The sequence below is a fragment of the Plectropomus leopardus genome, chromosome 3 (assembly GCF_008729295.1).
Source record: "Plectropomus leopardus isolate mb chromosome 3, YSFRI_Pleo_2.0, whole genome shotgun sequence".
Lineage (NCBI taxonomy): Eukaryota > Metazoa > Chordata > Actinopteri > Perciformes > Serranidae > Plectropomus > Plectropomus leopardus.
The window spans coordinates 14,396,350-14,420,853 of record NC_056465.1 but is presented as its reverse complement, the minus strand read 5'-3'; the positions used below and the strand labels follow the sequence as shown (position 1 = coordinate 14,420,853).

The window sequence follows — 24,504 nt, the reverse complement described above, 5'->3', positions numbered from 1 at the left end:
GGGACCACTGCACTGAATTCTGTTACTATAGCAACTACTGTAGTAACCATGGAAACTCTATGGAGGACTGGTCTGGTCTGCACTGTCATTGTCATCATGGTTGCCACAGAGGTCGAAGGAGGTCAGCAAGATGAGTTTGCCCAGTCACAAGGTGAGCAGAACCGATTATGTACAAATTTAGTTTAGGGGATGCACATTATTGTTTGTTTTTGTTTTTTTTGCCCCAATATCTGATATGCCAGCATATAACAACTTATTTGACCAATAACCGATGCCAATATCAATAAATCCACTTCTCTCACCACCTAATTTTTGTTTTAAAGTGTCTTCCATAGTGAAATTCACATTATATTATACATATGAAAGCCCACCAGCAGATGAAGACATGAAATACAATGCTTTTACAAGTATGTAATATTGTTGTGTGTAATGTTGGCCAACTCCGATATTTCATTTTAAAGCCAGTATTGGCCGATACCATTGATGTGCTGATATTATTGTGCATCCCTAATTGTAGTATATCTCCAGTGAATTGAGTTCCCGACAAATCATAAAATGTTAAAAACATATATAATAAAAATGTGATTGAAGAGATCAAATTTGATTTGAACCATTGCTCTCAATGGCCTAATGCATCTAGAGATATTACAGAAGGAGGCACCACAGTATAAATTGTGAATAAATTTATATCATCATACATTCTTTTGGTATCATTATACCTAAAGAAACCAATGTTTCTTTAACAGAAGCAATCAGAGTCTCTGTGATCAGAGAACAATGTAACAAAATTATGAATCTGATCAGACATTCAAAGCCAGTTTTCGGTACTTAATAGTTTTTTAAACTCTGTGCTACAGACACATTTTGGTCAGTACCTGTAAAGTATTGAGGAATGACCCAGCCCTACAGCAATGTTAGAGGTACACCTAACCAGACATAAGTATATTTGGTAAACAGAGTTCATGCAACAACTCAAGGCCCAGACACACCAAACCAACATCAAAGACTAGTAGCGACATGAGGCCGCCTGTTTCGTCTCTGCCAAAATGTTGCACTTGAACAAACTCCAACGACAACAGCCAAGAGCCAGCTAGCATGTACGTCCTGCACCTGCGTGAAAAGAAATAACTCTCCATAGCAGCAGGAGGCGGTCGTCTATATTTGTCATTCAAAAAGGAAACCGGAAGATCGACAGGAAAGATTCAAGACGCTAATTAGCCAGTTAGCACATTAACATCGCAACCTGATGTTGAAAGCACAATAAATTGAACGCGCAGTAGTGAAAAATAACACAAACAACAATAACTGTTTCCGCTAAAGAGCTCAATGGCTAAAAAACATAATCTTACCTAATATAATATAAGTTTTACTCATTTTGACTTTAGTCGTTTATTTGCTGTCCTTACTACTGTTTCTCTTCTTTTGCAGCTGACCCTTAATTTGGTGTGTCAGGGCACCTAAAATCAGTGATGCTTAAGTGTTTCTGAGGCTGAGAAAAGCTGAACTTATGGCAAAACATCAGCACCATATCAACTATAAAGTTAAAGTAATCCGCTAGTAATTATATAATTACCGTATAGTAATCCTATAGTTATTACAAAAGTCTGTGTTCATGCTTTACCACTAAAAAACAGCAAAGTCAGCCAACCTAGTCTTGGAGCAGGTCTAAAGCCAGGTTACACATCAGAGACCTTTTCAAACCAATGAAATTTCAATGTGAAAAGAGATTCAGAGACCTGAGTTAGAATTAAAGACACTATTAACAGCACAGACCTTATTGTTTGAGGTCTTTATAAATAGTAGGGAAAACATAATTGCTTTATTGTCTGTGATCCTGGCTTTATACTGTGGGTTGCTATAATTGTTTTCAGCCTCTTGAGAGCAAGAGCACTTTAATGTATTTTATGGTCCAGGCGCCCAGAGTGAAATCTGTTTTTCATTTCAGTAAAAAAAAAGAAAGAAAAAAAACCTTTACTATGCTACCCATGTTTAGAAATTCAGAATAAATCCCCTTTTTATTTGTGTTTAATTTGTAGTTTAATTGCAACTTAAGGATTAACATGTGTGCCATAGTTAGGGTAAAAGTTTAATAGTTTTTATATATAGTTCTCATGCACAATGTTCAGATGAGAAAAAGTTGTGTGAAATGAGCTGTAGGAAACGTTTCAGGTCTGACCTGGCTGTCTGACCGGCTGAGGCACACTCCAGGCCTGCAGGTCTGGGCTGCTGAACTTGAACTCTGCTTCTACAAATCATGGAGCTGTGGCACAGCCACGTGCCCGACCCCCTCACCTCTCACTATACAGTCTCTCCGTCTCTCTCACATACACACTGTGGCTGGAGTGACTCAAAATTCCCCGAAGGCAAAGACATAAAATCCCTGAGTGTCCATGTCTCGTCACCCTGAACAAGGCTGTGATTGTGTATTTCCTAAACTTAACCTCCGACCCTTCACAGCCATCTGTCTCCAATAGTCTGCCACGCTGCTTCCTTTAAATAACCCACCCCTCAAACCCTGACGTGGCTCATTCCTTCAGAAACTTTGTTTTCCACAGCAAATCGGACCTTATAGTTGCACTAATTATTATTCTAATACTATCAATGGACCGAATACAAAGGGTAATGTAAAAGAAGTTGTTCATAGAGATGAATTATCCCCCAGCTCACAAAGTTCCTCTCAGCTCTACCAGCATTTTGTCTTTATTTAGTTCATTGCTTTGATATTGCAACTCTGCTTTCATCAACCTTGTTTCCAGCCTCAGCTTGCAGCAGATTCTCAACAACAAAAGGTCTGATAAACACCACCTTTGCAGCACCAAGAGACACAGCACACAACACCATCTGTCCACACAACAGACAGACTGAGTTAGTAACTAGGTGGTAAACACAGTGCAGCTTTTAGCAGCTAAAGAGACAGATTTTGTTCTCAGGAATTGGTGGAGACCAAAAACAAAGCTAAAAGAGTGAATATTAAACTAACATTCATCCAGTTGACAAAACAATGGTGACAAAGAAGCACTCTTGTTGCTTTGTGTCTGCTGGATGTGTAAACAGGCAACAAGTTCCCATGAAAGTTTTATAAGGTGATGATATGTTTGATGTTAAAGGAAGCATTCAGTTGCGTTAAATGCCACCAGACGCCACAGGCATGTGTTATATCCACACTTTCAAACGTCTTGGTGGCATCTTGGCTGCTGCAGCAGAAGGCCAATCACAGGTCACATTTAATTGAAAAGCGCTTGCAGTGATTGGCTGTGAGCCACACAGTGCAAACAGTCTCTTATTTTTCTAGGTCTAGATACAAGAAGGATCAAATGCAATTATCATTTGATTGGAAATGCTTTGATACTACTAGCACTCAAAATCTTTTATGAACAGAAATAACCGGTCCAATGCTGATGTTGGGTGGTGGGGCTCAGCTCACAGTCGATGTTCCAGGTCATCCCAAAACTGGTGGATGGGGCTGAGCTCAGGGCTCTTTGGAGGCGAGTCAAATTCTTCCCTACCAAACTAGAAGACCATTTCTGCGTGAACGTGGCTTTGTACATGGGGACATTGTTATGTTGAAACAGAGTGTTGCCAAATGGTTGCCACAAATGTGATAAGTACACAGTTTGGACAGAGGTGTCTACATACTTTTGACCATGTAGTGTTTTGTGCATGTGTGTGCCACCCAAACTGCATACAAGACAAAGACAGGCAAGGCACAGAAAGACTTTTAACAAGATTATTGTGTGAAGTTGGGCACTTCTTTCACCATTTCTTTCTCTTGTTGTTAAATAATCACAGATTCTTCCTCGTCTTGTAGTTGTTTCAGCAGACGCAGAGCCATGTTTGGCCTGAGGTGCCATGAAGGTGTGTCTGGCATGGAGGGAGGGACAGTTTTCCATCCAGTGCATTTCCTTCCACTATTTTCATTTGCTGATAACAGAAACCATGGTGATGCCCTACTCATGGGTGGATGGGTGTATTTATCAGCGCAGACATTTCTGTGTGAAACCCTTTTAGCCAGGGAGTGTCTCCTGTTAAATGTAGCATGCATGTTTTCCCTGCCTTGATGTCTACTTAACATTTTCAAATGTTGAATCAGTTGATGGACATATATTGCACTATTTTCTACTGAAAGGTCGCTAGTACTCCATTTGCTACCTGTTAAGAGATGAAATATCAAATATGTGGACTAGTGTATACTCTCATGATTGACTAAAGATGACGGGAGGAAAGATTGTATTGCATGTACAGTAACAGGTATACTTGTACATGTAAATGTGAGAAATGGGCATTTTGGTAGAAAGCAGTTATTAAAACTCTAAAAGCACTCCACATCCATCTTATTAAAGACATTAAACACTTCCGCTCACAACACTTTCTTTAGTTAAAACCCCACACTAATTTGTTTTACTGGTTTTCATTATTGTACATGTTTATTCTGTGTGAGGTCTCGTTAATTTCTTCCTTGGAGGTGAGCTATATTTACTTCATTAACACATTGCCTTCATTTTCTCTCCAGGAGCTTTTACTGTTCTTCAAAGGTAATTGTTAAACTGCCTGCCTGATTATGTTTTGTGGTTTTTGAGAGCAGGATGGGTGTGTTGTGGGAAACAGCTCAGAGCTCTTCTAAAGGTAATGCTTTTAAACAAGTTTGTGGAATTTTACTTTGTCAAAGAATATTTTCAGGTAGCTCCAGTACGCAAGATGTATCATAGTCTAAAGACATTTTAAAAAAAAGGCATGTTACAGTTTTTTATCATATTTTTGTTCTCTAATCATTCTTTTTTTTAAGCTAAAACAGTTGACCAAATTCATATTTATTGGTCTTTTTAACATATTAATGTCATTTTATAGAGTAAAGCCTGGGTCTTCAACAGGGGCTCCTCAGAGTTACTACCAAATTATTACTTATTTAAGTCATTTTTTTTCTTTAAAAAATCAAAATATGTCTGAAAATACACATTGACATGAATCCAACATATTGTTATTAAAGATAAATCATCCTATTCATAAAAAAGCCAGTATGATTTACAGAAGGCTGCACAACATTAATGATAACTGTCATCCATGAATCCTTGTGCGGATATGTTAGCTAGCTAAAGCTTAATAATTGTGCGACACTTAATGACAAGGTGAACTAGTAAGCCATCAGTTACATACTATTGATACATATTGGCAAGTTGGCTGTATAATTATTTCAGTTGAACAGACATTTGTTGTGTCTTGTGAGCCACAATGGATTGTTTTGTAAATTTTTGAGCAAGGGACTCCAACATAACAACAACCACAGAAGCCAATGACAAAAGTGCGGTGGATGAGGCTAACGTAACTAGCCATGCTACAACTGCTGCCGGCTAATAGCTACAGGCAAGTGCAGAGAAAGAAGACCCCAAAATTTTCAGAATCTCAAGTGCAACTCAGTTTTATACAGTATATGTAGTTGGGCATTGATAAGCTATAATTTGATATTATTTAAAAAAAAAATACATTTATAATTCAAATAATAGTTTGCTGCAGCCAAAGAAAAAACTAGCATAAAACTCAGATTACCATCCTAATGTTACCTTTTTAGCACCAAATGACAAGAGATTAGCGATTAGCAGTTAGTTTGTGGTCTTGAGCACAAAGCAAGCTAAAGACTGAAGCTAAAGGCAGGTTTAGTTTTTTTGTTGTATTTTTTTTTAAAGAAAACCTCTGTTTCAGCTGGTTAGCTAACAATTTAGCATATCTTTAGCTAACATTAGCTAGTTATTGTCACTTTATTTATGTTTGTGGCTACATTTGAGAGTGAATGTGTGATTTTTAAAAATTTTTTTGCTACTGTAGTAATAGAGAACCCCAGGAATGAGACATACCTGAAAAACCATTAGCATTTGAGCACCTCTGGTTCCCGCACCTAAAAGTCAACAGGTTTTTGAATGGGTTTTAGGAGAAGCCTGAAATAAGGTCTGTGGTTAACACTCATTTAAGAGACTTTCAGTGATGTTCTAAGACATAGGCCTAAAATTCAGCAGTAAATACCTAAATCGCGAACTTTTTTGTTTCTTAAAAAACTGAATGAGAGTCCAGATTGTCATCATGCCAAACCACGTTGAACACGGCTTTACAGCCTCATAATGGTAGCGCCACAACTGTAGTGTAGTTTGATTATTTTCCAACATTAGGATTTTTAATTCTGGACTTTATATTTAGGCTTCAAAAATCCTGAAAGTGATGTTCATTTGTGAAGATTGTCTTGCTGAAAAAAACATGAAAGTATCAGAGACGTTTGCTTGCTTTTCTGCAATGATCCAAAATACAATGGAAAAATCCCACTGGCTTTTTGATTAGGCAACCAGGGCAACATTAGCCTCCAGTTTGGCCCACAAAAAATGTCCTCCCTGGGCACTCTATTCAGTGTAACTGTTATAACTCAGTGAAACAAGATGAGGACACACACCACTCACATACATAACAGGTGAGCTAAAAGCCAAGTTTATTAGGTTCTTGGTCAGAAGTTTATTGTTGGTTTGTTTTACAGCAAAGCAGGAAACCAAGTCAAAGGGAGCATAAACAGGCAGGACACAAAAAAGGCAGGATGCTGGCAGGGATAGCGCAATAGCCGATGTGGCAAAGTAGTATGTCTTCATTGCAGATAATGAGGGAATTAGGAACAGGTGTGAAAATTATGAACTGGCTGTCACTATGATGGTAACAAAATGTTTTTGTTCTTACCACTATCATTGAATTGTCAGTTTTTGCTTTACTGCTGTTTTCAGTTTCACAGTTACTTCCAGTAAACACCTCAAGAAGGATTCCCGCCTTCTTGAACCTTTACGAGAAGTGTGTTTCGCTGGCTGCATAGCTGCGCATCTACATCGCAAGGGGATACAAGTTAAAACATGGAATTATAAAGCTAAAAGTGCTGAGTCATTCACTGTTTTTTAAAAGGAAACAAGGCCACTGTCCATTTATTTGTTTTCATGACCAAAACCACTTAAGCACCAAGCATATTTTGCACTAAACTTCCCATGTCGAAAATACAGTACAACCTCACGAGTTCCATGTGAAGGCAGCATTTGTAATTGTGCTTGCTGTTTATTCAAGACAGACCTATCCACTGCCTACAGAGTGGTTTTTCCCGGTACAGAGCTCTCCAAGTCTGTACCAGGGAACTCTGATCTCTGGGTATTTACTCTGTGTGGGAAGGGGCTGCCTCTCCACCAACCGAGGCCAAAGGTTTGATGAAAACTGGGCTCATTTGCTGGTGACCTTTCCCCGTTAGTTAGCTGACGTTGGCTGTTTGGAGCTGTGTGTGTTTGGACAATAAATCTCCACCAGGCCCCGGCACAGACTGGGACAGACAGGAAGTATACAGTTTCAGAGTAACCATGGCAACATCCCTTTGGCCTCATGCAGGAGGGGGTTCTTGGAGTGGAGGGACCTTGTCAGTAATGGGCCAAAAAGTCTGCGAGTTTCTCTTTGCTAACTGGGTTACTCTCTCAATAAAAAGCCCCATAGTGTTTTTCAAAATAAGCAACTCCCAAATCCCCAACTGTTTTTAATTAGAGTCAATTAGATTAGGCTGAATTTTGGCTTTATTACGTTAAAGTATGATTTTGGTTTTATGCCTTCTTTATTTCTCTCCCTCTAGCTGCCTTCCTGTCCAGTCTAGGCCAGTATGAGATTGCCATCCCAGTACGTGTAGGACCTAATGGAGAGACGCTGGATGTAGAAACGTCGCAACACCACAGAAGAAGAAGACGCAGCACTGAAGACAGACTGCCTGACTCTGTATTATGCTTTTTTTTAAAAAAATATTTAAAATAGCTTTCCTTCATTTTTCATTCTTTTTTGAGCATTTGTCTGACATTTAACCACGTCTCTCTTTTTCTGTCTCTAAGCTCTTCTACCAGCTGTCCACGTCACACAACAACTTCCTGCTGAACCTAACGCTGCAGGGAGGCCTGCTGTCCCGGCAGTTCAGGGTGGAGTACTGGAAGAAAGGTCGATTAGCATGGAGTCATCCCTATTCTCCTCACTGCCACTATGTAGGACACCTCCAGGACCAGCCACACTCTAGCAAAGTGGCCCTGAGCAACTGTAACGGCCTGGTAAGACCAAAACCTGCATGTCTAATCCACATCTAATACACTAACTGAGGTCAGCAGCAGCGCTGGCTCAGCAAATGAGGGATCAGTAATGTTTGATTCGGACATCAAAGCATGAAATTTTAACAAACCTTGAGTAGTCAAGCCAGCTTTAATCTCTGAACCAACTGCTGTGGTCCTCAGAAGTTACTTTATCTTAAAGGAAGGATTCATCCTGAAATGGTGCTTTATTTCTTTTTCTTTTTTTTCTGATTAATATCAACTGCAACTACTTCAGACTAACACATTTGCGGCATTTAATAATCAGCAATACATCAATAAGAATCACTTGCAGCTTAAAGAAATCCAGTAGTTACTATCACCATTGCCACGTTTACAACACGTCATGTGGGATGTTTGGAAAGAATTTCACATTAAAGACTGTTCAAGACTTGGTTGTGTGAAGGTTTAAAAATATTTTGCACTGACAGTATAGTACTCTAAATACTGAAATTTGGGTTTCATTATCTTGAAAGATAGACTTTGGCTGACATGAGGTGTCCATGTTTGTTTGGTTTTCAGACAGCGTGCCAAGTCAGATATGTCAGAGCTCTCACAAAAATCTGACTTTCCCTGTTTTAATTATGAATTGGATTCTGATATGAACAATATTTAAAAGTTGGAAATAACCATGACTCAAATAGCATACAAACGTGGCATCAGTATATATGAAACAAGCAAGGTTCTTGAGCACACAGTATTGATACCTGCCTCAAAAGGCAACATTCGATCATCATACAGAGAGGCGAGACTCAATGAATTGGACAAATGGGGATATTTAGCACACTTTAAGTCCCCATGAAAAGAAAAATATATATTTCCACAGCTTTAATTGTGTCAATTGCTCTTTTATTGTTTATAATATGCAAAATATATGTAAAAAAAAAACAATATCAGAGTATTTTTACACCAAAATCATCATTTCTCTTTCTGAAAAACCAGTTGAAACAGTTTCAAATGTTTGATGACTCATCCTGCACTGAGGCGTTTACAAAAGTTCATCCAAAAAGTTCAAGTTGGGCCACTAACTAGCCACACCTGTCATATCAAACTGCACTTCACCATTAGTGTGTCGTAGTAGCTAACAGAGCAATATGGAGAGAGACAAGAGGCCATGTGTTTTTGGATATCAGTGGAAAAACCTTTGTTTTCATTTACAAAACAATGTGATAAAGGTCCAAGTCGTTCGTCTCTCCCTCGCCCTCCTTCTGATCTAATGTGTCTAGCCAACAGTCCACTCAGCAGCAGACTCTGCTTTAACTCAACTTCTTTGTGGTCTAATCAAATGTGAAGGATTTGATTTGAATCCCTCTCATAACTGTGCATAGCTCAAATATTACTTTTCAGTGAATAATATGAATAGTACGTCACAGTACAGGGGCTAAAGATGCTCTAACTTCCATTTCAGGGTGACTTTAGGGAGTATCTCTCTTCATTGGCATTCATGTTGTTGCGCTCAGTTGTACTCAGTCGCAGAAATGTGATGGGAGTCGATGTGTAATAGTATGTGTAAGTAGTGTTTGCTTCCTCAGCTTCTCAAACCTGGCCATTCGCAATGTTAAGTGGGTGTGATTGTCGATTTAAGTAAGTACAAAAATTGTCTGAAGCAGCCCCTTATTTTTGTCTCGGGAAGAGTGCTTGGATGCAGCAGGCAGTTCAGAACCCTAAGCACTTTGCTTAAAGGTGCCATATTGTAAAAAGTCAGATTTCCATGCCTTTTTTTAAATTGTAAAGTTGGTTTGGGTGCAATATAAATACTGAAAATAGCCAAACACTCAATCCACAAAGAAAGACACTCAGTTCATATCCAGAAAATGTGCCTTGAAATGAGTTGTCAGGAATTTTTGGAAGTTTTGATGTCACAACTATACTTTATAACAGTAGAAAATGCTACTACAGTGCCGCTACAGTGATTCCTTGGCTGTAATGACGATGAAGAGCCACCAAGAGTGCAGATGTGAAGCCCTGGAAATATGGTCCATTTAGAGAAGACTGCTTTTTTTGGGGAAGGGGGTTTAAAGAGACAGGTGCTAAAACGGAGAGTTTCAGTCAGAGGGTGAATACAGGTATATTCAGGCAGACTGTATGTGCTTCCTGAACAGTAAAGCTTGTAAACATGTTCTGGTAGAAGCCCCTAAATACAAGTATGAACCTGAGAATGAAGATAATATAGGACCTTTAAAGTTGAACGCCTACCTATAACCCACAATGCATCATGTGCTGGCATGCTTCTTTGAAGCTGTGGTCAACGAGGGAGGTTATCGGAAGAGATACTTTGAAAAAACAAATTCCTAAGCTTTTATGTTCTGTCGATTTTAACAGTTTTTCAAAGTGGTCTTGTTTACCACTTCAAGAATCAAACTTGGTTCCCACTCTGAATCACTTGACTGCATCACTTAATTGTGATGCATCATTTTGTTGGCTGAAATCATTTCCCCGCATTCACAGCGCTGTGTATCTGTGTATCCTCTCACTACAAACAGCAGGCTCCACAATAAGAGTTGTATACACAGCTGAGGATTAGATGTGCTCACAAAGCGTTAATAAGCAGCACACGTAATTACTGTTGGTCAGACCAGCATGAGCACATTCACCAGCGAGCGGGCAGTGTGTCCAGGACAGCATCACTAACTTTATTATGGGATTAAAGGCACTTTGAAAGCTGCCGCAGAGAGTCGAGGGGAGACACTCACTCTGGCCGGGGCCAACACATCTGAGCAGATTCAAAGGAAGTGTTAGTGTATCGCTCTCTGTCTCACTCTCTCATTTTTCTCGCTCCCATTCACTCTTTCATGCTCTCACGTGTGTTTGTTCTGTGGGGTCCTGATCCTCTACTCAGATGGGGCCAACAGAGGACCCTGTGAGGGGGACAGTGTTAGTAGTGGGACAGCCTGAACACAGAGCAATGTGATGATAATGTTAGACTTGTATGTTAGACTTGTATCATGAACATTGAAGTATCCCTAATTATGAAACAAGTGTCATTTTTATCACATTATCACATAGTTTGACATAAAAAAAACCCCCTACCTAAAACAAAGTCCTGACAAAGACATGTAGAATGTTATTGTACATTCATTTCCATGTATAACCCAAAGAGTTAATTGTGTTATTTCTTACACTGGAAAGACAATTGGAAATTCAAAGAGAAACCACATAGAGATCATATTCATACAATCTAAAAATAACAAAACAACTGTGCATTGGTCTTTCTTGCATTACAGTATATTGTTGACACCTGCACCAGGTGTCTGTACACCTGTCCACCAGCAATGCTGTACGCACCTGAGTGTATATTCTTGGTCCTAGCAACATCTAAATACGACATCAAGACGAACGGAGCTATTCAGCTCACACACGGTACGCAAAAGTCAGCCTCTTCTGTAAACGTTCTGTGTTTGATTACACCCACCACATCTTATTCGCTCTATGGACTATGTCGCTCTTCAGTACTCTGTCATCCAACTTTCAGGCAGTATGTTTGTGATTTTTTTTCTTCCAAATTTACCACTTCAGTCTCAGAGAATATCAAATATTGGCTAGTGTGAGCCCTAACCATGACCTCTTTGCCCTTACCCTAACTTCCTCCAACCTCGAAGCATCAGCGTAACAAGTATAAACCAATTATAAAGTGGGATCCATGATAACTTGTTGAGGGGATGGGTGTAAATAGCTGAATAGCTGCAGTGTGACACTCCATTTTTTTTTGGCATTTAGCCTTTATTAGATAGGAGAGATTAGTAGTGTGAAAGGGGGAGAGAGTGGGGATGACATGCAGCAAGGGTCCTTGAGCGGGAGTCGAACCCAAGGCCGCTGCGGCAAGGACACTGCCTTTATTCATGGGGTGTCTGCTTTATCCACTCAGCCACCGAAGCCCCAAAACATCCCATTTTTAAAAATCATACTGTCTAATATAGCACTAATATATTAGTGTAATCGTTGTCAGGACAGTACAATGTATTACATGTTTTTTTAAGTTTACAGTTAATTTGTGTTCTTTTAAGGTAATAATTACACGTCATTACATGATGTGGAAATTACAGCTTGGTGTGACTGGTGTATTTTCGTCACAGACAAAATAGCATCTTGTTTTTAAAAGTCTGCAATGCTAAGTGGACTATTAACCTTTCAAACAATCCATATCAACTCTACATACTGTGATTACACTGTATGTCAGGGTTGTAAATCAGCACCAGCAACAGCCCAAGTGGCTGCTAGATTTGCTTCACTCATCAGCCAAAAAAACAATGGTCGTTATTGAGTGGCTGGTGGATTTCTGAGTTCACCAGCTGCAGTGACAGATGGACAAAAAGTTTATTTCCAACCTCGCTGTATATTTACCTTTTGGTACTGGTTCCCCACCATCTCCATTATTATTTTTAGCTTGTGTTGTTTAGCCAGCATCTTTATTTGTTTGGTATAGTGGCCAAAAATTTAAAAGTTATTGACTCTTGTTGCTGTGGGTCAAAAACTCTTGCCATTAGGCTTACCATGGAGTTGACTGCTTGCATGTAAGCTGTAAACTATTGTATCTTTATCCAAATACGATTCTCCCTCATCAATACTGACAATACTGCCTCTTAAGTGAACTCAGTAGATAGTGATTAAAAATGCAGAACAGTAACTGCAGCAACACGAAACACTGAGTTCAAGATTTGCTGCACTAGAAGCTCAGAGGTTGTTATGAAGTCTCTCCAGCTGTCAGATTTCTGACCCATTAACACCAGGATCCCTCAGAGGGCCTCTGATCCACTCCGCTCACCTTAACTTACCCCGCCTGCTTTGTTGCTCTGTTTTCCTTGTCAGTATAAAGAGTATAAATTATTGATTTTACTTTTATCATTGACGGAGCATTAGGGCTTATCTGTTTTAGTGAATTTGATATTTAATTTATTAATATATTTTAAAGATCTTTTAATGTAACATTTGTGACATTTATACAATGACAGCAATGCCTCCTGTTATTCTATTTTATTATATTTTATTTTGTTCTATTCTGCGTATCTGTCTCTCTGCAGCAGGGGGTGATTGTTGCAGGGGGTGAGGAGTACCTGATTGAACCCCTTGTCTCACCAGATAACCAGACCAGGACAGAGAGGGGGGAGAGAGCAGAGGGGCGCCCCCATGTGGTTTACAAGCGGTCATCGCTCCGCCATCAGTACAAGGGCCAATCCTGTGGAGTCATTGGTGAGAGGAGAGATATTCTGGTCTTTTAGTAGCAGCAGTTTGGTCCAGACCAGAGGAGTGAACGGCCCCAGGCTGATTTGCGTAGCAGCCAGCAGCAGAAGATTGTGGTTGAATTCCCAGTTGTGATTGGGTGTGACAGAGCCTGTGTTGCAGGGCGTTGCTGAAAAAGCAAAATTATGTCTATCTTTTGACAAATAAAAGTTTAAAAAAAACTCCAACTTTTTTTTAATGCTGTAATTCTGTCCTGCTCTTCATCCAGGGAAAGTGTATTCAGCCGTTATTCTGCTTGATTCCGTTGTAGCAAATGCAAAATGATCAGTTAATGTTTCTTCAGTGTATAATAGGCTGAACTGCTGCTGCTGAGATTTTGTGAGTTTCTTTTCATATCCCTACAAAATATGAGTGTGTGTGTGTGTGTGTGTGTGTGTGATCTTCCTCAGATGAGAAGCCAATGAAAGGCGCGTCATGGTGGCAGCGAACTCTGAAGACGCCTCCCCATCACGTCGGTCGTGGCCAGCTGCCTCTCAAGCGCTCAGTTAGCCGGGAGCGCTATGTGGAGACGCTGGTGGTCGCTGACAAGATGATGGTGGGTTACCATGGTCGCAGAGACATCGAGCAGTACATCCTGGCTGTCATGAATATTGTAAGTTTCACAACACTAAAGTGCACAATCCATCAAAAAGTGCCAACAGAGTCATTCTTGATTAGTACAAAGGTTTCATATCTCGTGCATTGTAGGATTATTAAAAGCCTATTGCAAAGGTGTTTTGTTTTTATATAGGTATAGTGTTGCTTTTCTAAGCATTCAGCAGAAATCCAACAGCCAGTCGTGGTTTGGTCACTTGGTATCATACAAACAAAAGAACAGCTTGGAGTTGACTAAAAAAAAAATTTCAAGTAGATTGAAGAAAAGAAATATTTACTGTTACGGTCACAAGCTTCAATGCTTCTGTAATGCAAACTATTCGTTTGACACAAACTACATTTATGCATTTAAACCCCAAATTAAATTTTAAAAAAAAGGTTGATATTGACTTTTTTAGTTTAATAAATGCTTCGAAACAGAGAAAAAGAAACGCGTAGCCCTTTTTTGAGTTCTTCTCGTGCAGGCCACATGCTTCAGTCAGTCGAGCTCTGTTTGTATGTCATCATCTGCACTGTTTCTTGTCACAGGGGATCTCTTCACACACAGTTAATCACTTTAAACCTATACACACACGTTTTAGGAATGTATTTAATGAAGGGTTGGTCAGCTGCTATTGTTACGAAGCAGGTTGCATCCGGAGTGTTACAGAATCACAGAAACCAGCAGCGTCTCTTTAAGTGGTGTGGAGCAAAGTGGGCCAGATTACACCAGACACCAGTAATGACAAGTGTCTGAGTGCAGACTTAGTGCTGCTAGTGGTTCAAACTTTGGTCTTTTTATTGCTGTCGGTGCTTTAACTCTTTAATGATCATTGGCAGTCGTGGTGCACTGAGTTTACAGCTCTTTTAGGACTCTCAGTCTAGGCCGTCTAGTAGTGTTTGGTCATAGCTTAAAATCAACCTTGGTACTAGACAGGGATGCCTTCTTAGCCCACTACTGTTTGCTTTTGCTTTGCTCTGCATTAGTTGTTATTAATCCAGACTTTCTAGGGGTCACGATTGGAGGGTTAACCTAAAAGTTGTTATAATTCATGGACAGCGTGTATTTTTATTTATTTATTTATTTATTACAATTTTAAAGGTAGTGGTATGGTTTTTTTTAACCCCATTCTCAAGACTGTGCTCCTCCTCTGTGGGACTTCCTGGCCATTTCATCTCTTAAAGGAGCAGTGCGTAGGATTTAGTGGCATCCAGCAGTGAGGATGCAGATCAACCAGCAACCAGCTGAAACTTCTCCTGTATAGCATGAACTCCTGGATAGGATTCCTTCGGCGTTCTTTGTTTTACAAGTGTTTAGCGGGAACTGAATTACCAGCAGAGGTCTCTTCCTCACCAAGACAAACGGACTCTGTGATTAAAGCTGGTAAAAAACATTAAATAAAGAAATGTTAAAAATCAGTGTTTCTCCAAAGCTGTTTATGTTTTTAGCTGCTTATCACACATGGGCCCCTAGACTAGCACCTGCTCACTTTTTCTCTCTGATAACTCTAATATTCAGAAGGTTTTTACCAGAAGCTGAATTATCTAATCTATCTATTTATTTAAACTGGTAAAAAAGAACACTCAATAAAGCAGTTTCATTTTTAAGAGTTGGTGCCTTTCTGATGCTGTTCGGCTTGCCACGGAGGGGGGAACACACATAGATGCTAATAGTGCAATCAAGAGACAGTGTTTGGTTTGTCTGTTCTGGGCTACTGTAGAAACATGACAGATTTCATGGGCAAAAATCAGGTCTCTATGTAGCTATAGACAGCTTATTCTAAGACAACAAAAACACAATTATTTTTATTTTAGGGTGTTTGTAAAGAAGAAAACACAAATATATTATATACTATATTATATTCCATAGCTGCCAATATATCTTCCTAAATCCTGCACTGGACCTTTAAATTATGATGGTTTATTACTGTTTATTTATAGTGTTCTCAGCGCTGGCGTCATGTGCTGAACCGGTGCATCAGCTGTTTTTAAGACTGGCTTTTTCTTGTTTCCCTGGAGGTCAGGTTGCCAAACTGTTCCAGGATTCTAGCCTGGGGAATGCAGTCAACATTGTGGTGACGCGGCTCATCCTGCTAATGGAAGACCAGGTAAATACATTTAATCAGCAACTGTAATAAAGTTGTACATTGCTCCTCTCCTCTCTGTATGGCTTTCTATGCTTGTCCTCTTTACCTCTCTGTCCAGACAGCACAAAACTCTTCCCCAACCAGCATCTATGACCTCCTTGTTTGTGTCAAATTATTGGCTTAAGTGTCTTTTCCTTCAACATCCCAGTGGACTCTTGTGTGTGTGTGTGTGTGTGTGTGTGTGTAAGTGGGTCTTGTGAATGGCGGCTGTAGTGAAAGAGACGAGGGGCTGCAAGGAAGAGGGAGATGGGTGAGGAAAGGTGGAAAAGTCGGGATATGAGGGGGGTTTGTACCTGTCAGACAGAGCAGCTTTGTGACTGTCCTGCTCTTTCCTGCGGTGAACAGTGACCTCTCTGACCACCGCTATGACGCACATCCAGGGTGTAGACAAGTTAGATTTAGACGCTGATGCAAAAAACATAAGCATCTGCATCTAAGACCCAAGAGAACACCATCAGGATACAAATTCACCAGATTCCTTGAGGTCTGGTCTGTCATTTTACCAATATTATCTAACCACGCAAGTGACATAGCAGTGTTGTTCAGTCACTTGGTCTACCACTTTTGTCCAGACTGAAAATTTTCAATAGCTTACAGATGGATTGCCATAAGAGTTTGCTCAGACGTTCATTATCCCCAGACTATGAATCCTCCTGACTTTCGTGGTCCTATGACTTTTCTCTAGCGTCACTATAAGGTTGACTTTTGGGTTTTGATTGAAATGTCTTGACAGTTATTGGATGTGATAGCATTCAGACAGGCTGCAATTTAATGACTGAGTGGTAAACCCTGTGTTAACTAACTTTAATTCTGTAATATTTTGCTCCTTTGCCTCTATCGAAAGCTTCTTTTTTTATTGGCTTTTGTCTCAAGCGTGAACTTATTCACTGCTGATGATGAATTCATCATGACAGATGATTAGACTGGTACCTACCGTTTGTCCTTCCAAGATGGCAGTGCTGCCCCATAATGCATCATAATTCCCAATCCCTTTGGACAGAATGATGAGTGATGATGTTTTTCTGTAGGCCAACCCTGAAGCTAACATTGCCCTGGTTCCTTTATTAAAAAGCCTGTGTGATTTTTCCATCAAATTTTGGATCATTGCAAAAAATAAGCTCTGTGGTGAACAAACGTCTATGATACTTACACAGTTTATTTAGCAAGATAATCTTCAGAAATGAACACCACTTTCGGGATTTTTTAAGCTTACATGCAGAAGTAAAAAGCTGTTGGTAGGCTAAAATGACCTGTATTAAGATTGTATCGTCAACACTGCGAGGCTGTAAATTCATGTTTGGTGCAGTTTGGCATGAAAAAGGACTTCAAAGTTTGTGAGTGGGTTATTTACAGGTGTATTTTATGTCATAGAAGAAAATGTAAAAGTCTCTTAAGCTAGTGTTAACCACAGACCTTTTTCAGGCTTCTAACTAAAAACCCATCCAAAAAAGCCAATGACTTTGAGACAATGGAACAGAAGGTTTTGAAATGCTAACTGATTTCCGTGTTTTAGGAAGCGTTACTGTGATTCTCTGTTTGTCCATTACTTTGTTTTATGACTAAGTAAGGACATTCCTATCAGCCTCAACTGTGCTCTCTGTGTGACGCTAGATAGCAAATGTTACAGTGCTCCCACAGTAAAAAAAAGAGAAACCAGAAAACATTGTTACTAAGTATCACCATGTTTACCATGCATTGCTGTGCACAGCCTCACAGAGCTGTTATCATGTCTGAAGACTCTTGTTTTCTAATATAAATGAATGCTTTGAGGTTAAAAGGGCATACTGTCAGAATCCACACCTGACCACGAGGCAGGGGTTCAGCTCATAAAAAGTGCATGACCTTCCCAGCATAGCACAGGAGATGACTAGGCTGTCTGACTACCCAGTAACTGACCTTATTAGCCTGCCATTAACAGCCTGTGGTGAGACGGTGCGGCCGGCTCCGTCGTAATATTGACCATCTAGCAATCTGACAGATGAATCATTCTGTATTAAAGGGACATTACAATGTGGCTTTGAGGTTTCCCCCATGGATGTCTTATTAGGGAACATTTATGATTCATACTGTTCATACTGACTCAAAATTAGCCCCGTAATTTACTGCTCGGATGTGCTCGTCATCTGACAGAGTAAGGAAGTAAATGTTAGGATCATTAGCGGTGGGCAGTATTAGTGTTGTTATTCTTTCTCCATGGACTGTTGAGGTTGAGGTCGGGACAGGATCGAGAGAAGTCTCGGCGAGCGGTTCTGCTGCCGGTTTCCAGGTTTGAAAACGGCAAGCTGCCCCTGGAAAATAAAATCAGGCCAGCAGTGGGCCCAGAAATGAGGGACTGTGGGATGAGACAATTACTAGTTATGTCACCACATGCATTCCTGGGTTACGAGTTCTCGCCAGCTGTGGCCAGCAGAGCACTCCCTCCTCTCCTTCTCCTCTCTGCACTCTCATAATACTAGAAAGTGCCTCCACTCTGATCCTGCCTCTACATTTACTTCCTGATGGAGCGGAGTGGGGTTTCTTAAGCTTTTTAAGCCTGGAATCCAAAAGTTTAGAAATGTCTCTCCATGCATAACATACAGTCAAATGAAGTTAGCATCTAGTGAAAACACTGAATCTCCAGATTTGCTCATTCTGAATTTAAGGTCCTATATTATAAAAAGTGAGATTTCCATGTCTATTTATTATTATAAACAGGGTTCGTACAAAGTGCCTGCCATGATCAAAACATGTTGATTATATATTTTTGTAGCTGGACTATTCATTAGGAGTGCAACTGAAATATATGCTATAGACCATTCAGGTTTTCATTCACCACACTCCCAGAGCACAGAGCCACTCTGGGCACAGACAGAGCAGAAAACTGTCAGTCACCGTGAAATAAAACTTCATCATTAATTGCGCTGGGTATAAAAGTTTGCATTTACTCACCTCTGCAGCAGCTGCTCGTCTCATCCATCATTCTGATCTGATCAGCTTTGACCAGACTGAAAAATTAATTATCCACCCAGCGAGTAACAAACTGCTGTGGAGGAAAAAAAGAACTCACCTGCAAAAATGTCTAGAGGGGGGGCACAGAATCATATAAAAACACACACACAAGAAAAAAGGGAAGTTTACTGTATAAATGCTTCATTCATTTCATTTCATTCCATTTTGGTGGAGATACATGGTTTTCCCAGATCAGTAACACGAACATAAGCCTGAAACACTGCAATACAGGAAGACTTGGGCTGGACTATCAATGCATTGTTGGGCTTATCATCTGATAAAAATCTCCACTTTGTAGACACTTGAATAACCTTATATTATTAAATAAGTTATAAATATTTAACTGCTGGAGTTGTAATGTCATTTTTTGTTTAGTTTTTAGATTTAAATATGTGCATTTATATCTGATTTTGACTGTGTATTTCCTCTCTTGTTTCTCTTTCAGCCAACACTAGAGATCAATCACCATGCAGGAAAGTCTTTAGACAGCTTCTGCAAGTGGCAAAAAACCATCCAGCACCGAAGCAGCTACGGAAACGCCATACCAGACAACGGGATCGCTCATCATGACACTGCTGTGCTCATCACCAGGTCAGAAATACAAGCAGACAAACCTTTCTCACAAAAGAATTTAGACTATAAATCTATTCAGGAGCTTTTTTCATTCATAAATAAGTCATGAAGATGTTTTTGTCAAACTAAAACAAAAAAGGTCCCTATGCAACTTCTCGTACATAAAAGTATATGTAGTCCATATCCCAGTTCACGTAAGGGTTAAAACAGTGTTTCCTCTGAGCTGAATTCTTACATTCCCAGCCCCTATCCTCATAGGTTTTCATTAAGCCAAGTCCAAAAGAGCTGGGCTGTATCTTGTCCTGTCTGAGGTGACGATAGCTGAGGCAGCTCTGCCCAGCTCAGCATCTGGAGAGAAAAGCGAAAAAAGAGAGATATGAGTAAGGAGTGAGAAACAATGAAAGTTTTTTTTTTTTATTAGGAGATCAGCTCCAAGAAAATGGAGACGGCAGAAATCAAAGCAGAGCTGCATTGAATCTGACAGCGATGCTTTCTCTAAATCTTCTTTTACTGTGCTCTCTGTTACTGAAACAGCTGGAGGAAACAACAGTGGCAGATGCATATTAAGCAGATAAAACACTGATGCTATTGACTGAGGAATGTGCAGCAGCAAACAACACCACCATGGTTTGGTCAGAGTCATCTGAATGTGACGGGGCCGGGCTGAGCTGCAACAAATACTTTCCTATTCTTCCTGACAGAATGTGCTATAAGCTTATGTAAGAGTACAGATAGATAAATGTCTTTTGGTTTTGGTGGTGGCTCTGTGAGAACGCTTGGGTTTTACGACAGATTTATCAAGTTGAGGATGGAAACTGTCCAGACGGATGACACCACAGTGACCGTCCATGATTTCCTGCTATTGTTCTTTTAAATCTATATCTGTCTGCTATCACTGCTGTCCACTGTCCGAACATAACGTCTGTGTGAATGCGTCTGTCACCATGAATGTACTGCATGTCCATGTCAGCTGTGTTTGCACATGTTTGTCTGCATATGTACAGTGTGGTTACATCTGTTAAGTGATGCTGCTTCTGTTTGTGTGAGAGTATATAATTATTAGTTTAACAGCCTGGTTGATTTTTCTTCCCATCTGCAGATACGACATCTGCATCCAAAAGAACAAGCCTTGTGAAACCCTAGGTAACACACATGCACATATTTGTACTTTATGAACACTTTACTCACTGTGCTATCTTTATGAGAACCCTCACTGACATAAAACACTCCCATTCACCCCTGAGGCTGACTGTAACCCTCATGATTAAATGCCTAACCTCAACGAATACACTAAACCTGAACCCAAGCAAAATTCTAAGTGTAGTCCTAAAATCAAGTCTTAACCCTCAAAAAACTGCCCAGTTGACATCAATATGACGTCAAAAAGATGTTAGACTCTTAAATTGGGCAGACATTAGTTTTGGTTGGAATCAATAACAGGCTGACAATATTTTAAATCTCTGATGATGTCAGAATTTCACATTGTGTGGACCTTAACATTATGAAGTTTTGCAAGTTAACTCATGTTAACATCAGACGTCCTGACATTGAATTTGGTTTGCCGATGTCACAACCTAAATTCAACCAAATATCAACATCTAACGGCATTGTTGACCAGCTGGAAAGATTCAGCTTGAAGTACATAGCGGCAAAAATGTCCTCACTGTCAAGATCTGAAACTCAAATGGGTCCTCACAAAGATAGATGTACCAAAACACACAGACATATTTTCATTCACACACACCAATGATGATACAAACAAGCACGACTTGGTTCAAATATAGGAAGGGGCGTTGGGTGCGCTATTGTTGTAATGATATCCCAAAGAGGACGGTGCTGGACTTTTACACTTACAACAGGATTTTTTGGAAAACCAGATACTTCATATTTTGAATATATTTCAACTGAGACTGTCAGCCTGAGTACTCCATAAACATTTTAAGTCCCACTCACTCATCCAGAAATCGAGTTTTGGAAGGTTTTGTATGTCACCTTGTATGTTTTTCTATCATACGAATGGTTTCACAGTCAAATGAGTTATATTCATATTGGTGTGTGTCTGTGTGTGTGTGTGTGTGACAGGTCTGGCTCCTGTAGGAGGGATGTGTGAGCCAGAGAGAAGCTGCAGCATCAATGAGGACATCGGCCTAGGAACAGCCTTCACGATCGCCCACGAGATAGGACACACGTAAGTAAAACACACACATGAAATTAACTTCCTATTTCTAGGCTCATCTCTCATCTCATCTCGTTTTTTTGTTTGTTTGTCTTCTGAGATATGAAAAGGAGTATCATTAAACAGTATACAACAGGCATAACGTGTTAGGAGCCTTTTACGGCAGGCAGAGCATTAATATAGCAGCAAACAACTATTTGGTATTTAAAGGTATAATGGAGTAATGGCGTCCTGACCAGAGAGTGAAGTCATATGTGTGTTTTGCAATCTGAGCTTTTCTGTTATTTGTTTTGGTCGACAATCCATCAGCGCATGCATGTTCACGCATGCTAATGCATGGAGTGTGTCCCACTAGGTAGCTAATCACCGCCACTCTGCACTGCGCTCATATGGTGGTTATGGTTGATATCGGGACACCGTTGTCGCCAAAGTACAGCGCCCCTTCCTCTGGTTTACGCTCATGTTAACAATGTTAGCTCTCTCAGCACTGTTTCCGTTGTTAGCACTATTTGTTGAGTTAACGCCGTTAGCTGCTACCCGCCAGGTCAACCACCTCTGTGTTGTGTTGAATGTCACATACAACTCTCTTAAGCACTAAAACTGTCATTGAGGAGTTCATAACCCTGTGTTGTCAAACAGAGGAAACACAGTATCCTTATCAGAATTGTGTTTTCTGTTCTTAAAATGCAGCTGAAACACAAAATGTCTCTAAAGGACTCCCTGAGGTGTCTCGTGTGTCTTTTCTTGTGCTATGGTCTGAGACGATCCCTCCCTCCTAGGATTACACCTCCAGATCTCCAGAGACAGATTATGTAATCTCTAACGCCATGAGTCATTCCCATCTATTGAGAATGTGCCGATGGTTGTATATTTTCTTTCCGTCACACTATTTATGTGTGGAATTAGTAACATGTGGGGTCAGCGCGGCACCTGGAGATGCTTCTGTTCATGACTGAATGAGTTGGAAACTGTTTTACTCATTTGCCTGGTAAAGCTGATGTGTATCACTTATTAACAAGTAATGTTATCTGTCTGTATGTTTTATTTCTGTCATGAATACCATAAATCAAGACAGGTTACTGATTTTATCCCTCTTTTTTTCCTGAGAAAACCATCAAGTTGGTTTATTTTTGGGGAGTATCCTCCTCATTCAGGGTAATTGAGTGTCCAATTGCATTATGTCCACACTGAGAAGTATGAAGACAGATGGTCGATCATTCGGGGTCCTTCCTCCCTAATGATTAACACAGGTAGCTTTCGAGTACTCAGACCACAAGGCTTGCTAGCCAGCATGACTGGACACAGTGTGCTGATATATATACAATGTGCTTCAACACAATTAACATTTGTTTTTAATTGTCATATAAATTGTTTTGACATCACTCTGCCGCATTAGATTGAATGCAGGCCTGTGTGTGGTGGAGGTTACCCACATTAAAAGACAAGACTGACTGACACAGAAATGACTCAGCTGAGGGATGAAAAGCTTTCAGAACATTTAAACACAGCTGCTGTTTGTGTTATCGCCGTGTTTCATGAATGACAAGCACCAAATTGACCACTCATGCTGTAACTTAATGCTGTTTGGTAAACTGTCAGGATATCATGTCATTTTTATGTTCCTATACCCAGTCGGGTTGAATAATCTAATAATCTTCTGGACGAAACTTTTCATATTTTGTTATTTCAGTATTTTTAGCAGTAAGGTTCAGTCCTGGTCTGGGGACCCAGAGCTCAGCTGGTTGTTTCTAAGCTCTTACATTTATCATGTAAATTACATTTCAAAGTGTCAGAAGTAATCCTGTTACAATTACTCAATCCTCTAAAATTAGATCTGCAACCATTTTGATGATTGATAAATTGTTTGTCTTTTTTTAATCAAAAATCTTGTTTATGGTAGTCAACTGCAAATCCTTGGGGCTAGGACTATTGTTCAAATACAGTGGCAAAAAAAGCATTTTGATTATGTTATGTTGGGCTCTACCTTTTTTCAATATTTTATAGACAAAACAATGAAAATATTAATAATGTATCATATTTAAAAAAAAAAAAAAAAACTTGATTACGGTTGCAACTGATGGTTCTTTTCACTAATAATAAATCTGCTGAATATTTTCTTGATTGACTAATAATGTGGTCTAGAAAATCAAAATTTTCTCACACTCTTTGGTGGCTTCATCAAACGTTGATAAAAACTGGAAAGAAACAGCTAATACCCTCATAGCCATTTTTGGTCAGCAAAGCAACACAGTAAATAACATAAGCACAGCAGAAGACCACTGTGTTTAAATATACACCCAATGTTACAGTTAAATCTGAAAATGACTAAAAATAAAAGTTTACAATTCCAGCATTTCAAATCAATTGCCAGTTGTCTACCTGAAATTAATTGTTAGCGCGACGTCATGGTGGCTTGGTAATACAAACAAGCAGGGCTCCAAGTCCAAATGAACAAAACTGACTGCACTGAAGACCATTATGATAATTATAATGAAACATCTGATCGTACATTTTTGCTTGATGAAGTTGAACATGTATTACGGTTGTGGAGTATACTTTTTCACTCTCTGATGACCTGCCACTTTAATGTCAATAATCATATTTCCTTTGGGTTTATGATTCAGGTCATATATCCTCTGTGTGTTTTGATGTTAACTTAATTCATTCGTCAGACAACTTCTGACAATCA

At 39.7% G+C, this 24,504-nt stretch overlaps 1 protein-coding gene across 4 annotated transcripts in view; it reads left to right on the top strand.

The window, feature by feature from the left end:
* Positions 1-24,504, top strand: part of adamts10 (ADAM metallopeptidase with thrombospondin type 1 motif, 10) — a 50,333-nt gene continuing 25,829 nt past the window's right edge. For all 4 annotated transcript variants that reach the window (XM_042483978.1, XM_042483977.1, XM_042483979.1 and 1 more), the window contains exons 1-9: positions 1-151; positions 7,625-7,764; positions 7,875-8,084; positions 13,139-13,307; positions 13,748-13,950; positions 15,956-16,039; positions 19,512-19,657; positions 20,739-20,782; positions 21,722-21,827. In XM_042483978.1, coding sequence (XP_042339912.1) covers positions 49-151; positions 7,625-7,764; positions 7,875-8,084; positions 13,139-13,307; positions 13,748-13,950; positions 15,956-16,039; positions 19,512-19,657; positions 20,739-20,782; positions 21,722-21,827 — 1,205 coding nt within the window. In that variant the 5' untranslated portion in view covers positions 1-48. The remainder of the gene's footprint in view (positions 152-7,624; positions 7,765-7,874; positions 8,085-13,138; positions 13,308-13,747; positions 13,951-15,955; positions 16,040-19,511; positions 19,658-20,738; positions 20,783-21,721; positions 21,828-24,504) is intronic.